This window comes from Thermobia domestica, chromosome 15, assembly GCF_964235325.1.
Source record: "Thermobia domestica chromosome 15, izTheDome1.hap1.1, whole genome shotgun sequence".
NCBI lineage: Eukaryota > Metazoa > Arthropoda > Insecta > Zygentoma > Lepismatidae > Thermobia > Thermobia domestica.
The window spans coordinates 22553858-22571701 of NC_137468.1; the positions used below are offsets into that span (position 1 = coordinate 22553858).

The 17844-nt window shown below is 34.2% G+C and overlaps 1 protein-coding gene across 2 annotated transcripts in view; it reads right to left on the bottom strand.

Annotated features, from left to right (window-relative positions):
- LOC145672105 (ly6/PLAUR domain-containing protein 6B-like) overlaps positions 1-16046 on the bottom strand; it is a 62718-nt gene extending 46672 nt beyond the window's left edge. The window contains exon 1 of one of the 2 annotated variants that reach the window (XM_081741375.1): positions 15413-16046. In XM_081741375.1, coding sequence (XP_081597501.1) covers positions 15413-15569 — 157 coding nt within the window. In that variant the 5' untranslated portion in view covers positions 15570-16046. The remainder of the gene's footprint in view (positions 1-15412) is intronic. The other variant, XM_081741376.1, reaches the window with a different exon arrangement.
- Positions 16047-17844: the final 1798 nt, after the last annotated feature.

Genomic DNA, 17844 nt, shown 5'->3' on the forward strand with positions numbered 1-17844 from the left:
TATATATATATATATATATACATATATATATATATATATATATATATATATATATATATATATATATGTATATATATATATATGTATATATATATATATACATATATATATATATATATATATATATATATATATATATATATATATATATATATATATATATATATATATATATATATATATATATAATATATATTTTTTAAAGTTTATAGTAAACTCATAATGCATCTATCATAGTGTGCGTTCTGGCTGTCCCCCCAGTTTTTACCTTCTAGATTCGAGATTGAGAGACGAGATTCGAAATAAGACGGGAAATTTCTCTACTCTTGTAAGCAACATTCATTAACCCAAGTCTTAGATTTGAAATACTGTTTTAGTATTCCATGACTTATAGTACAAAATCTGTAAATTGATAAAGTGATGGTACGAACACAATGAAGAAAATTTATCAACGTTTAAAGCTACGCAAGTCTTTATACAATATACTTCAATTATAAATATCGTTTAAATGACGTCCTTCGTGGATCTCTCGTGATGCAGAAGGATTTTGATTAACTTTTAATGAAATTTTAAAAATCAAGGCTTAAATTTTGTAGCCTACATAAATTTAAATAATAAGACAAGAAATGCTTTTCCATAATCAGACAAGATTTCTACAGTCACCAAAATAAGATCTTTCCGTTTGGTAGCATTTATTCTGAGAGTGACCGTGGTATGGCTTTAACGTACAGAAAATTACATTCTTCTTAATTTACTGAAAACTGTACTCAAATTATCCTTACGGAAAGAAATTCTCTCCCTCACTGTACAAAACTTGGAAGACGAAACGAGAAAATCTTATTTCTCGTCTTGTTGGGAATACTAATGCAGGGTGTCAAAGGAAACGGAGGACACAGAAGAAATCCAAATACAGAATGGTATCTACTGTAAATCCACAATATTTCGGATTGAGCTCCAGATCCTTCGTTCTTTAACTGATTAATATTAAGCATTATGTTGCCTTTCTTCTTCAAACTAGAAATGGTTAATCCAAGACATACTCCAGTATAGATGAGTGGCTATCATACATTGCGCATCTAAGAGTTAAATTTAGGGTAGAGCTGCTGATGTAGAATTTAAATCTTTTTGTTCGCATTTCCCATGTTATATGAGTTCGATTTTTTGTCTTTAATTCTTTCCCTCTACTTTTTTCTATCCTGTAAATCCTCAATTTTTCATTCCTCCCCCTCAAATTATCTTTTCCTTCTATCAAATCTTGGTTCTTCCCTTCTTCCTTCTTACAGGTACTTCCAGCTTCTCTTTCTCACATAGCCGTCGTTTCTCCGTTCTACATGTCCCTGACGCCTCAACCTCGATTCTTGAACTTTGTGAAACATAAATTAAACTCCAGGATCACCTCCTATAGAATCTCTTTCTTAGAAATATTTAATGCCCTTTTAAATAAAAATATCTGGTATGGACTTTAAATATACCAATTATTACATTTTTATAGTGTTCTAAGTATTGTTTTAATAAATTTATTTATTTCGGCGACAGGAGAAAATCTTATAATTGAAGAAATCGAATTTGAGATTGCAATAAATTTACACATTCCTTGGGCAACACGGAATTGCTTCGAAATGTCATTTTTGGATGTAGATCTATATAAATCACTTCACAGATAAATGAATGATTCTTAACAGGTCATTTTTCTTTTTCTAAAAGCGATTAATGAATATTAGTGTCTTTTTTAAAACTTAGTCTTATATTTTACTGACTTATACGTATATTATACATGTAGGGTTTACGCGGTATCTCTGAATAATTATCTTCATTTACCCACGCATTCATTTCACCCCTTGTTTAAAACGCTAATGTTTGGACACATACACAGAATGAAGTGTGGGCGTGTAAAAAATGCCTATATTGTTATCAACCAACGAACCAACACTCAAATGAGCCATAAAAAGTAAAATTTGAGGAGAAAATGTGACCAAAGATTGTGATGATGTTTTTTTCACGTTGGTAACGTTAGAGTGATCACTAATGCTTCTCTGTTAGACTCAAAACTTCGCTACTTTTTATGTTACGTAGTGACCATCATCTACATTTAAAATGACACAAATAGGCTTCATCCGTTACGCTAATCGCTCAAAAGATATTTGAAAATCTTCTACTGTTTGACATTAATATGTGTTTGTGATATGAAATTCGGAGTGGCGGAAATGCAGTAGGCAAACTTTTGAGTATATTGTTGATCTGTGTATGGTATCCGAATATTATATATATAAGCATTTCTGGCAACTTTATTTGAAAGTAACGTGAACTGTGTTGCGGCCTTTAAATGTATTATTTGCTATCGTTACCATGACAACGATAGTTGCTCAGTCAACCATTTTGTAGGCTCACCTTTGATAACTATCCTATGGTTATAATGATACATAAAATTTTTGTCCCTTTCTACCACTACCATATCATTATTTCTAACTGACTCTGCTGTAGCTTTTAAAGACATTGTGTATATCGTTACCGTGGAAATAAAGGTATTGTTGTTATTGTTACCGTCAGGTACTTATGACGAAGCGGTTAGCGCACGTACTTTTCATGTGGGAGACCCGGCTTCGATTTCCGTCGGGAGCCTCGCTAATGAATTGGACGCTAAACTCAAAATGAAATCAAATCCTTTTATTATTACCACGGCAAGAGATTTGGTCAGGCATCAAGGATTCTGTGAATTATATATATATATATATATATATATATATAAAATTCGCTCAGTGTATAGTTGTTTTTAAGACATTATTTTGTGTAATTTAACAATCACGATGAAACGCTACCACAAATCTTAATAAAACATACTTAACATCATAAGCAACCCACGTTCAAGACATAAATAACTGAACAAAATGCCTTATATGTTCGAATGCCTATGTCTCTCTAATAAATCTTTTATGATTATGCCTAGAGAACGTTTGACCAACCTTTTAAAAATTCATAGCTGCTTGTCATTTCAAAAATCACTTTTAATCTGCTTATGTTTACTAGCCTGCTAGAAAGAATCAAAACTACAAAAGTAATCGATAGAGACAATATAACACAGACCACCTTGGGCTATATTTCACAATTTATCGGTCCAATTAGTGAAATGATGTGTTGGTAATCCCTGACCTACACAATAATCTTCAACTCCTCAAAATATACTTTCAGATATTCGTCCGTAGGAACACTTCAGCTGACAATTTATAATCCATTTTGACTGTTTCTTGCAGAGAGGCTGTACTTTATCCAACAATTTCTCCCTTTGCCATGTCTCCGAGTATATACTTTTTATGTGCTCTCTTCTATTTTAAGAGCGTTGTCCTGTAATTACCGATGTAATGACATAGAATCGAGTATGTACAGAGTTACTCTTGGCGCATTTGCTCTACTGTAAAAACAGCTTATACAGCTATTGTGTTTGGAAAATAAACAAGAAAACATTCTACAAGGTTCTCAAATATTCTGTACCATTCTTCAACAGTTTGTTTTCTAATTCATTTGCAAGAGGAAAGCAAAGCATTATATTCATTTTACGACCTACCTTTCTCCATTAATTTCGGAAATATACGAGCATGAGGTAATGAATACGTAATGAAATTGGATGTTACTAATATAAATAAATAAATAAAAAGAACAAGGGAGAAACCATAGAAAATATAAAAGTTGGAGTTCAATCGTTAAGATGAACCATAGTGTAACAATTAATACAATAACATTTATGGAATAGAATGGAAGAATTCAGACAAAATTTTTGAACACTATTTTACCTACGAATATGTTAATCTACCATAATCCTCACACAATATATCGAACGAAAGACTTCTAGCAGCACAGGCTAATGTGTGGTCTGTTTCTCTTCAACATTCCCCCTCACAACTAAGAAATCATAGATAACAAGAACTGAGTATATGATGTTTTGCCGAGAACATATTTCGAAACAAAATTCAAAATCAACACACGTAATTTCTGACTGGAGAAATAGATACATGTTTTGGATAATAAATCACATTTTCTTCCTCCATAAGTTAATTGGGTTTAAGTTTCTAACTTGCTGAACGTTGAAAGCCACGGGGGCATAAAGAGATGGGATCTTGTATATGTGAATACATATTCCAAAGAAGCTAGATTTTGAAAAAAGCTTTTGATGTTCTCTCACCTGAGTTTATTAGTTAGTCCCCGTGGGTTAATTATATGTACTTCCCAAGGAAATTCTTTTTCTGTCCCAAATTCTAATAACTCTCCACGTACTTCTAAAGTGAAAAACGGACTAGTTTTCGAGCTTTATTACAGCAGGAATATCTTAATGCATTTTTTCATGAACAGATTACATAAAGTTGTATATTTAGTATTTATCCACCTGCTGATACTGATATATATATATATATATATATATATATATATATATATATATATATATATATATATATATATATATATATATATATTTGGAATTTCAAATTCCCAGCCAGGAGGATGAAAAGCTTGTCCTAGAAAGAATTTCATGATTTAGCAAGGGACGTTTGCTTATTTAGTGTACTGGTATAAAATGAAAATTCGTGAAATGATTGGGTTTGGAGTGATCGTAAATGTTTTCATAATTAAGAGTCTGGATATGTAAATCAAAATAACGTTCGGATTTACTTTCATGAAATTGGTACCTAAGGATAACATATGTGTTATTGTAGTAAGCACCAAGTACCAAGATGCTCAAATCTATTCTTCTAATTACAAGCGAAAAACAGAAATTATTCTTTCATTCTGTCATAATGAAACAAAATCTGGCGTGAACAATATGGGCAAGATGGCCTGTGGTTCGATGTCAGGAACGTACCACTATTACAAATACACCAATAATTTTGTTATAGAACTGTCAGTCGTAGCAGGAAATAATGCATTGAACACATACACATATCTCCTTTCTCTGTGTAATAAAATAATAATAATAATAATAATAATAATAATAATAATAATAATAATAATAATAATAATAATAATAATAATAATAAAATCTTTAGTCAGCTCTTCCATTACGACATAGAAATTTTTCACTAGCCGGGCAGTAATATTAAAAATATATGGATAGCTATAAGAGCAAGAGTCTAGAGGCGTAAAAGAGGTCGTAACTAAAACGTGATCAACCAGAGAAAATGTACATGAGTTGCTACCGAAACGAAGGAGGAGGGGAGAAAAGAAAACACCACCATAGAACAGGATACTGTTTTATGGGAGTAATATTTTCCTCAATCTGAGTCAGTATTCCCTCTCCTATCCTTCTGTTGTTTCCATGTCTGCTCCATCATACCATAAAATAACTCTCTTAAACTTGGGTGCTTTCAATCTCGGATCAGAAAAGAAGCAATTTCAAACAGAAATTTCGACAGTAGCTGTAAGAAAGTGTTAAAGAATATTCTTCTTGCATAGCTCACTCTGTACGTATATTTGATCAAATTTTGCTCAAATACGTATATGTAAATATATATAGATGAATGTTCAAGAAGGAAAACCCAGGAAATATTTGAGAATGAATACATCAATCTCTATTATTCGGACTATGATATCACTCAGCTATCACTTATAGGATTCCCTTAGTTAATGTCTCCTCAGGAGTCGTGCGTGTAGACTTTAGTAATAACGTTCTCTTTTTAAAACTCTCTGCAGCACTCGTGCACACAACCATCCCTTATAAAGTCCTTTTCTTTAAGCTCTACAGCAGTCTTGCACACAACCATAACTTACAAAGTGCCCTTCCTGTAATAATCCTTACTTACTCAACGATGAATTGTGGCTCTATTATGTCGTTTCATCTGGAGAAATCAAATTCCATCTTATAGTTCACAGTTTTTCTTTTCTTTTTTCTTTTTTTCTTTTTTTCTTTTCTTTTCTTTTTTTTTTTTTTTGTACTTTATATATTTTCACTCTCGCTGCTTGTCAATGATTGAATTTCAGAGTCTCTCCATCGGTATGAGAAACGAGCTAAGTTCAATGAACTACTTTGCTTATGCATGTTTTGTATATTTTGTATCAAGGAAATGACTAGAATGGTATGCTTATATGAGTATATTCAATGTTCCACTGGAAACGGAATACAATCTTTAAAAATTCCGCTCTTCTATCATTCAGAATGACAGCAGATGACAAATATCTGCAGCATCGGAGATGCTGAGCTGAAGATTTGTTTTATAACAACCATATTGTCAAGATAGAAGATAACACAATGATGAATTTTGTTTTTGCAACGCTGGACCGACCTTTATCATCCTCAAGCCATAAACCTTAGTATTTTAAAGAAGTCTCTAACAGTTAACTAGAACCTCGTTAGAGTTTGGACGTCGCAATTGATTTACCGATGAAGCCAGAAAGTAACTTACGAGCTAAAAGATAATTCTCGTAAACACTAAAGTTGCAGCATTAGGTACAATTTAAGTGCCAAACTTACACTGGGAAAATTTCAATAGAATATTTTAAACTTTGCAATTGGTGTTTTTTATTGTATAACTCTCCGTAACATTCAACCAACATTCTTCGAAATAAGATGACTATCTAGACCTGTCCACTGTTAAGTCACAACCATCAACTAGAAATTGCAGACTTAAATCTGGATATAAAATATGACATTTTAAGTCCCTACAATATTAGTATTCCTGGATTTTCATGGGAACGTCCTTGTTTCTACTTATCATAAGAGACAGTATAACATCTAAACAGAATGAGTGAAACTACGATAAAAGATGTCTCAGAGGTCAGCAAACGAATTCAAAATAAGAGATTTCTTTCTCAAAATTTTACTCAAAGTTTGAGTCATTTTAGTAATATTAACCATGCACTCCAGAAACCAACTCACGTCCCAACTACAATTAAAAATTAAGAAATATTGTTTAGATTAAAATAATATACTTGAAAGAAGAAAACGAGAGGCATACTGAAGTCACAATACTGTAGTTACAAAAAAAAAAAAAAAAAAAAACAGAGAGATAATTTTCCTGGGCACATATTAAGGGACTCTTACGAAGATAATTAACCTTAACGCAAAGGAAGTATTTCAAGAAAGAGCAACGCTGTTGGTGGTACTTCCTAGATTTTAAAAATATGTGCTTTTCGTTATTTTTCCCCCTCTCTCTCTCTCTCTCTCTCTCTGTTTTCTTACAAAATGTACAGCGCTGAAACTTAATTACTCCTGAGAATGCAAGAAAAAGTCTTTAGGTATCAGAAGAACCGTTGGGTAATGCTAACGGGATAAGTTCTGCCAATCTTCCACTCTGTGCGCTTCATCAAAGTCTTACATTATTTTCCGTCATGTCTTTCTTTCTTTGCTTCTTATTTCTGTTTGCGACTTAAGGTTTGCGACGCAATGCAAATTCGAGTTCTCACATCATTCAGCCATGTTTTGTTAATACTGTATTTGACTGACATTCAAGAGGGCGCATGCTTAATTAGAAAGTTAATGACTCAAATAATGACACAAGCACTCGCGAAAGAGTAAACTTGTTCTTTCTTAAAGAAGACTAGAAAGAAGAAGATGCTCCCATGCCATCTTCCTCTCCTTTCCCAAGAAGGAAAGAAAGAAGAAAATACTTCAAACACACATTCTCTGATATTTAGCTCAGAGTTGGATGATGTGAGCTCGGAGTTATTGAATACCCATTACTCCTTGCTATGAACTTTTCGAAAGTCGAGACCTGGTTCAATCCCTATCTTCCACCCAGTTTCACATTCTCAGTTTCATAAAATTGATTGACGTAATATTTTATTAGATAATGATATTAATGCAGTCGCTTTTAAAATAGAAGAAGTCTTTATCAACTATGAAAAATTGCATTGCAGTGTCAAAACCTAGAAAATTTAAATATCCCTAATGGTATTCTAAAAAACTTAATTCCGTATAAAAAGAGATAAATTCTACGCATATAAAATATAAAATAACTTATTCCATGATAATTATACTGTTTCTTCGTGGTGTTATAGAGATTAAAATTGCAATTGAAAGAGGAAAAATTCTACTGTTTCGTAATATAGTAAAGCTGAAAATTTACTTATCAACTCTTCTGATACATTTTGGTAATATCTTAATTCTGCTAATTGCAAGTCATCAGATGTAATCGAGGATAATTTAATAAAGCTAATAGTAAGTTATTACCAGAATCTTTCGAAATGTTTCACATCAGTTTTCAGGTGTTTCCTGATGGAAATAATGAAGCTCTTCCAACATATTACAATTTCTATGCTATGAACACATCTTTAATTAAGCCCAACAGGTATTAGAGGCTATAAGACACTAAAAGTTAGAGATCTGTGGTTTACAATAGTGACCAAATAGATTAAGTCTATCTCGACAATGTTAAAAATTTTGCTAACCTGCCTAGCACTTATTGTTGAAAACATTAGTTAAGTATGATAAACCTAATTGTATAATTAATTGGTTTACCTTATACTTGACTGACAGGAAATTCGTTTTAAAATATAAAGGCAGTTTCTCTTTGGCTTTGATATTACTTCTGGAATGCCTCTCTCAGCTCTAATTTAGGTCCTTGGTTGTTTCTGTTGTGCATAAATGATACACCAGAGGGAAAACTGATAAATGCTTGTTATATGCTGACGATATAAAAAAAAATCACTCTATTACTTCTAATCACGATCACCAAACCTTACAGAATAATATCAATACAATTGAACATTGGTATAAGAGGAACTTTGACCATTAAATTTTGGTAAAACATAAGGAATAACCTTTCCTAGGAAAACTAATCCCTCTTTATTTAACTACAAAGTAGGTTCTTAAGAAATTAAATTTCTTAATAATCTGAACGATCTTAGATAAATTGAAAACAGACATCATTGGTGCATCAAATTATGTAGCAACCGAGCAAGGAGTATGGAGAGACAGCTCACGGTCCATAAGTTTATATAAAAAATTGCGACATGAATGCTGTACCGTACAAGACAGTGCACAACATGACAGGTTGGAGCCCTTGAAAGCAGAAGATTTAGTATTACCTGCCGAACATTATGGGAACAAAGAACCAAAGATAGATATTTACTGTTTCATTTTAAATTTTCATTATAACAGTTTTTTTAATAATCACTATTATTTTACAATTCTTATGTAATTATTGAAATTTTCAAAATACAACAATTTAATAAAAAAGAAATCTTAGAATTATGTTAGAATAATAAATTCATCATAATATAAAATACATTGGCTAAGAAGAAATTACCATGAGGGACGTGCTAGAGGGTATGGTGTGAAGAAAGGAAGAGAGAAGGTGAAAGAGAGCAGAATTAATGTACGATATCAAAACAGAAAAATCGTACGTGAAGACGAAAAGGTCAGTAGAAGAGTGTGGAGCATTGAAGCTCCACACTTGCGGCACGTGACCTGCCAATAATGGCAGAATACCTATGATGAATAGATTATTCTTATAAAGCAAAGAAAGACTTAATGAAATTCATGTGTAGAAATTTTAAAAATATCAATACTTATACAAAACTTTGTACGTACACGTGTAATATAATTATATCTCAATGTGTATTAAAACTTCCAAAATTAAAAATATAAAAGAAACAAACAGGATGAGGTTCCGTAAACGAACTTTCAAGAAAATGAAAGCTAAAAATGAAAGTGAAAATGTCCAAATAAATAAAAACAAAATAAGAAACTGCATAGGTGAAAAGCCAAAAACAGAGTATATAAACGTATATATTGTAAACAATGGGTCAGTTTTTGGTCATTCATTGGCAGTCAGTCAGAACAGACAGAGTCGACCATTAGAACCTCATCAGGATGGACCTCAGCCTGTACCGCTATAACCTTCTGTAAGTACTTATTAATTATGCCGAGAAACAACGCATAAGAAGTTCTTGCATGGAGGTCTTCTCCATGTCTCCATGACAGGCACATTTTGTTAATCTGTAACTTCTATATTATTGTCATGACCTTTTTTATGTACTACATATTATTGTCATAACCTTTCTTTATGTACCTTCATTAAATTATCAAAATGCATCAAAATAGTATTATCCTACTACCGAGTATAACAATAAGCAATCTCCCATAATCACTTATTCCAAATAGTAACAAAAAAAACATTATTTTAAGATACGAAACATGGCTCCCCGGCGGGGAATCGAACCTCGGTCTCAGCGAAAAAAATCAATTTTGTGCAATAAAATAGTACTAGGTGCCAAAAGTTGTGTATTGACTAGTATAACATTTGTGTGTGTGTTTTTTTCATAATTTTTGAACTTCATCTTCATTCCCCGCAAGAGCCTTAAATGTTTTCAATTTAGATGAAAATTTGAATTTTCTTGAAAATACTGCATTTTTTTAAAGCTTCCCAATAAAATCAAACTAGGTGACAAAAGTTGCATTATGAGTAGATTGACTACACCATTCATGATTTTTAAAATAATTTGCATCTTCATCCCCCACAAGGGCCTGATATTTTGCAATTTTTATGGTATATTCTAAGGCATATTCAAGAGCATTTAGATGGCACAACAGTGGGTCCTCAAAAAGTCTAGAGAACTATAGAAAAACGTGTTACTTTATAAAATGTTAAGAGGGTTAGTTAGCTAGCAATTATACTTATCTTAAACTATCCGTAATCGTAATGCACTACAAATCAAAATCATATGTTCACCCTTATAGAAACCTGAATTCTTTATCCTTCCAATTAATTGTATTCTTGTTTTTAAATCCTTTGACAACAATCTATTTTGAATGTTACTAATTCATATAATATTTCTATTCTTCGTCCTTACGACATATATTCTGTATCTTCGTTTCACCTTGTTTATCTTCACAATAACTGACATCACTTGACAACCACAGACTCGCTTACCTTACGCAACACAGCATGTATTTTCTACCATAACATTTCTTACCAACAAAACGTTTAACCAATTGTGGGGGACTGTCCCCTCTAATAATATGATTTGAGATGTGTTTTTTGGGGAGAAATGTGATAATTAGTATCCGATTGCCACAAAGAAAAGTAACACGAAATTGATGTCCCCCAGAATAAGCCCTAAACATGCCCGCTTCCCAATGTTGGAAGGCAGCTCTGCTCCCCTGATCCTCCGCAGCATCGTTTTCCAACTTCATAAATATTTTGAACATCGCTAAAAAAAAAAAAAAAAAAAAAAAAAGGAGGGTATTACTCGTCCCCCCCCAATGTTGAAGACAGATATGCGCCGGTGATTGTGAGCATTTCGTTAATTTTCAAGCGATTGAAGGAAAGAGAAGGAAAAAGACGTCAGAAACCTTAGCACAGATCAAACCTTAGCACTATATGGGATATTTGCAAAGCAATCTCTGCTGGTAAGTTTTCACCGAACTTTGTATCAAGAAGTTCGGGAAAATTATTCTATGCCAGATGGATAACTACTGCCAACCAGGGCCATAACTTGTGGGGGGCAGGGGGCAACTACCCCCAGGGAAACTCATAGCCGTTCGAGGGAGGCCCATTTTAAGACAAAATTTTCTTACTCCATATACGATACGAACGTGAAATTATAAATGAAGCATCAAACAGGTTCACTACATTAGACCTACATAAACAAAACATCACACAAAAGATACATAAAGCAAAAATGCGTCGTGGGCCCATTTCAGTAAAAAATATCTACTATTAGGGGCTCTAGAAATAATATTATTTGTATGGCTTTGAAAGTTGTCAATATTGTCCTCTTAATTAATTTGTTATGTATGGAACGGGTCCAGAGGCGTAACAAACGGCCCCGCAGACTTTGCCATGCGGGAGGGCCTACAGGCTCCGGGGGGCATAAAGAGTAAGAGAAAGATGGAAAGAGGGGGCCCAAGAATTAGAAAAACAACTGTTCTAGGGGCCCAAATGCGCGTATTAATGCTTTCACCTCCCAGAAAGTTACGGCGCTGCTGCAAACAGAGTGCTTAGAGTGTACATAAGCACTACTAACCCATCTTCGAACTTGAAGTAGCTCGTTACACTCATCATGAAAGTGTATGCTCCGATGTGGTTTTACATTAAATGTAATGCTGCTATCAAGGATGCTCCTGTGAACTTATATCGTACTATAGCCTTTTCACGGTCCTTAAACAATGAACTGAAGCTCATTGGAGCTAGGAAATTCATCCTAATGGTTTATTCTTGCAACCGGAGGTGTACGATAGATCCACACACTTCTAGGTGCAAATAAAAAAGAAAAAAGAAGGAGAAAAAGAAAACAACAAAACATAGTTGACATTTTAATCTGCTCAAAAATTTAGTGGATACCTTCTCCCACACATACACGTCAATATACAACTTTTATGCCGTATTATTATATCAAACGATCCTCTGGAAATTTTATTTCAAGATTTCGGTTTCTGATTTTATTGATCTAAGCTACTAACAATGTATACCCTAGTCGTAATAAGAAGGGATAAATTCAAACCATTACTTATGTCTACACTATCACTTTTCAAAGCAATGTTCCTCTTTCTGCAGGAAAGAAATCATTTTACAAGCGTCATCTTAAAAAAGAAAGAAAGAAAGAAAGGAAGGAAAATAGAAAAAAAAATTGCTCTCTTAAAAGAAAGAATTTATATGACTTTCAATCCCAAAAAGGTAAATATGTAATAGTTTTTGTCTTACATCAGAATTCAAAGAATGCCTTCGAAGAAAGCCCAAAGTCGATTAAAGAAGGGAGCCATAGTCAGCTTCGCCGCCACTGATTCAACGTTAATAATAACAATGATATTTTGTACAGGGTGTTTTGATGGAACGTTGCATTGCCAGTTATTCTCTTCCACCAACATTTTTTTCCATACGAAAAAATGTAGCTGATTCTACAGCAACTAAATATCAATTTGAGTTAGTAATTGTCCTGCAGAGAGGAAGATCATAATTAATTATGCTTTAATAGCGTTTTATTTGTCTGTTTCTGAGTGTAAAAGTTTCTCAGTCTACATACAATCAATGAAAATTTGTGGTCATATTTTCCCACTTTTTACTCTTTCTGGTTGGTTTGGTGTTTAGCGCCTCTTTCAGTACCGAGGTTATAGCACACGTGGTGCTAGAGCCTAAAGTGGAATTCGAACTACGATAATTCTCAGCAGGAATTGAACCCGGGTCTTCCGCACCGAAGGCGAGGAAGATGATAATACAGCCACGAGGAGGCTCTGCTAGTGGACTTATTTTTTTCTTCCTCTTTCCCGCAATGTCTTGAGATTTCACCCTTAGTCTCTATATAATGTCTACCAGTCTTCCTTTCACCTAGACCTATCTTTGTAAATGGAAGCAGGATTAGAGAGGTTGCTAAGGTAACGGCCGTAGGAAGCTGCTGTTAACAATACTCTGGAACCATTCTAGCCGCACCTTTCTTTGCAATAAAGGAAATGGCTCACGAACATACTTGTAAAAAAGGGAGCAGTTGTTATATTTATAGAGCATGGATGGGTGGAAGAGAAGGGGAGTTACTCAATGGTGATATCGATCGGTTCTGAGTCATCAAAGAGAGCGGGGCAACACTTCTTTACTTAAAATCGTTTAGGTATCCCTCCCTAGAAGAAACCAAAGCGGTCTTTGTACCAATGTCTTAATCAAACGTTAATTTATCCTTTACTGTCTATTTGACATACACATAAAGTAAAGGCCATAAATTAACGCAATAGAAAAATCTAAATAATGAAAATTATTTCTGAAATAGAGATTATGTTAACCGTCAAACTTCTTCAAATATGAAAATGTAGTTTGCCCTCTCCCTATACTCAAAAATTTATGAAAGTTTATAATAAACTCTTGATACACCTATCATAGGGGGTTCTGGCTGCTCCCCTATTGTTTAGTATCTTCTAGATTCGCCACTGGAAGGGGTGCCCACTTTGCCAAATTTTGAGTACAAATACATTTTCACCTAATCTAATTGCGTAAACAGATCTAATGAAAAATAACTAGATTTAATCATTTTTCCTTTCAATTTTGGGCTCGAGGGAAGATTGATAGAAGGGTCCAAAATGTATGCACGTTTCTGGCAGTTTGTAAAACGCCTTGTTTGTATGCAACCAACAACACATATTTGTTACAATGTTTTACATAACAGGATAGGATAAAGAAGTTGCACTTCACTACTTATTTAATTCACTCATTTTTTTTTTAATATGAAAATTTTGCATATAAATCTTATCTACCCGGGTGAAAAAAATGACATTTCGTCTAGTTTTAAAATAAATACCACTCTGTTCTTCATACCAGGCTCACAGCTAACAGTAAGGGGTAGTCGAAAAAAATGACATTTCGTCTAGCTTTAAAATAAATACCACTCAGTTCTTCATATCAGGCTCACAACTAACAGTAAGGGGTAGTCGAGTGAAATCAGTCACCTTGAGATGACCTTCGTCCTCCATTGAATCTCCAGTTGTTCGTTGAAATGAATGTATGCTTAAAAAAAAGGATAATCAGTCGAGAATGCGAGGTGAACTAAAATCAGCACCTACAAATTATCTCGTTTCCTTGCCTCGTCACGAACCTGCTTCATATCTGGAACACGAAATACAAACAGGTGTTTTCAATGTTATTCAGCAATGGGACTATATGACGATAAAACATACGTGCAACTCATTCAGGGCAGAATGAATTGGATATTTGGAGCGATATTTCTGAGAAGAGGATCAAATTGATCTTTTCCCCTAGCACATATGTAACGGACAAACTAATTTCAGTTACTTCATTCTGGAAAGAACTTTCTGTTTCTTCCTTTCGTTCAACCCTATGAAGAGTTCTGATAACATAATGGAGCGGATCGCTTGAAAAGTGGCGTTACTAGGCAGAAATTGATATTCTTTAAGGAACGCAAAATGAGTTGACTAGATGTGTTTGGACAGCTCATTATTGCAGTAAGTGATTAAACGTAATCGTTCATGATTGACTGAATAGTTAATGCATCATCAAACCTTCTTTAATACGTGTATTATGCGTTTTACGCTTCACATGTGCCATATACTCTAATTTAGCTTTTCTTTAGTTGCCAGGGCACTTCCCGTTTTGTCTAGTGGCTACTGCGTAAATCTTTCTCCCACGTGTTGGAGACACGGGTTCGATTCCCGCCGGGAGCTCATGTGGTTAGGATTCCACGTTATTCAGTAGCTCCACGTCTCATATAGCCTCACTGCTGAACGGGACGTTAAACTCAAAATCAACTCAACTCTTTCTCCCACGTGGTCTCGGGTTCGACTGTTGGTGAAGAATACAAAAAAATAATTTTAGAATCACCTACTTTCATTGACCATCCATCTTATTTAGTCTAAAATCTAAATGGTATAACTAAAGGGCGTTGAACCAAAAAGAAAGTCATAATAAATAAAGATTGCTGCTTAATTTAGCAATAATAATGCGTATTACCTTATTATTATTATTAATAATATTTCTAAATTACTTACCTACAGAAGAGGAAAGTCTCCTTATCAGAATATGGATTCCACTCACATCAAATGAAAAGAAAAAAACACGAATATTACAAGAAACACTGTCAACACTTGAAAACACTAAAAGGTGTTTTAAAACTTTCTTCTTAAGATTGACAGCTAAATTAAACATTAATAGCCGTATGTCCTACGTGATAACACATCCCACGTCAAAGCACACAGAACACGAGTTTCCAGCGAGATCATAGTGAATGAAGACAGCTGTCACGTGTGTTTGTCTTCACGATATGAAGCCGCGGTGGTGTCTTTTAGTGTCGCTCTCTAAGTAATGAGTTCACTGTGTATGCATCCCTTCACTCGCACAGATTTCGCACGGTAAAATAATACTTATCAGAATTGCACATCACTTCACTTCAATGTTGAAAACCACTTCGTTGCTTTCACACATTTTGACTTTTTTCTCTCCTGGATTTTAAAAGAAACTTAAATAGATGGAGAATGTTTCAAATGTTCCTAATAACGTCGACACATGAACTCAACACAATATACGGCCCGGCTGTTTTCGTTCCGGCAGCGGTGATGCCAGCGCCACTTCCACCTTTTGCGGCCGAAGCCCGCTCCCGACTGATCGTCTGCTGGTCTCTGAATCATCTTTAAAATGAAAGAGAAGCTCTTCGGTAAACGCGCATGGAGCCACCGGTCGGAGGGACTAATCAAGGCGCATTGAGTTTTCATGGAGAGAGGAAGGGCGGAGAAAAGAGAATGAGAAGAACACGATACATCGTTATGTATAGCATTTGTGTTGGGAATCCGTTCCTATACAGAACTGACAAAATATTCGCACTTTTTTTTTTTATTTTCGTCGTAAGAAAATGCTAATCGTTCTAATGACTTCAATTTATCATTCTCTTCAATAAGGTCCCTGTCACTTGCAATAAATTGTATCCCATTTCTTTCATATGGTTACATCATTGAAGTTATCTCAATTTTTGCCGTACGTTCTTGTACTGTATATACTTTAATGGAGGTTAACTTCATGTTTTTAACCGGAAATTCCAAATTCGAATCCTGTAACCAGAATTCATGTCAACAACTCCGTGGTCTAAAATCCATGAAGATTGAACATTGTTAAAACCAAAGCCTCTTATTCGATTTTATCCTCTGTTAATCAAATCCAATCAGGGTCCTTATTATCAACCTCTCTAAGTTATTTTCTCAATTACTTCTATTGACAACCCAAAGACCTCTCCCTCAAGACTTCAACTAAAACTATGCTAGCATATGTTTTGCATGGGAAAGGGTATTTCCAACTATAAGAGACATCTCAACCTTACTATTATTATTCATGGTACTTATCTATTTATTTCTTCAGGAAGTTCTAGGTACTGCTATAACTCTACAGTGGAAATAACAAGCAGTGAAATTTGAGAAGGAAATTATGAAAGTCGGTAAGAAACTAATTTATAGGCACTATTCCTACATTCATCTGATGAGACTGAGGAAAGAACCGTGCCAAAATTTCAATCTAGATGTATGGTCGCAGGAGTTGAACCCGGGACACCTCTTTTTAAAAGCTAGAACTCTAATCTTTCACCTACGTTCCCTCGTTACAACATACACCATGTTGAAATTCAGTTTAGCGTTCCTTTCCAGCAGTGAGGCTATATGAAAAGTGAGCCTATAGCTTAAATTGGAATTTGAACCGCATAAGCTCCCGCTGGGCATCGAACCCTTGTCTCTCGGGGCAAAGGCCAAATGGGAGTTTAAGGGGACAGGCTACTAAAATTGATACAAAAGCTAATCATTTTTCTTTCGACCGTTTTTCGTAAGTGAAAAGAGATAATAAAATGTAACTTACCTCAATAATAGATAATATTATTCAACACCCTAAAATACAAATTTGAAGAATTTTTCAGTGTTGTCGTTCATAGAAATTACCGTGTGACGAGAATATGAATTACCTAAAAATCTAGGTTAGGGCAGTGACTAACGGATAACAGAGACTTTAAATGCGGCTATTTATAGATAACTCATATCCCGTACATGTAAGCTATTATTTGAATTATGTATCCTACAGTAGATAGCTCGAGTGGTTATCTCAATCCAGTTTATTATTGATGGCAATCTCTAAACCCCTCAACGAGTAACGTAAGTAAGGGTGGCTGTTACTCACATGGAAACATTTTTTAAAATTCCTTGTACTGTCTTTACCAGAGTTTACATAATTCATTGAATTTTTATCATTTTATAATTTAAGTAGATTTCATAGATCTCACAACAGAATGAATACGGCAAGTTGCGTAATCAAGGTTAACAAAGTAACAAAAGCTATCTATGATTAGAATCTGTTAATGTGAGATATTCTCTAACTAAACGCAGAAACAGGTGCATTTCGCCAGCCCCCCCACCTTGGACTTTCGAAACAAAACCTATGCCAATCGTTTGTG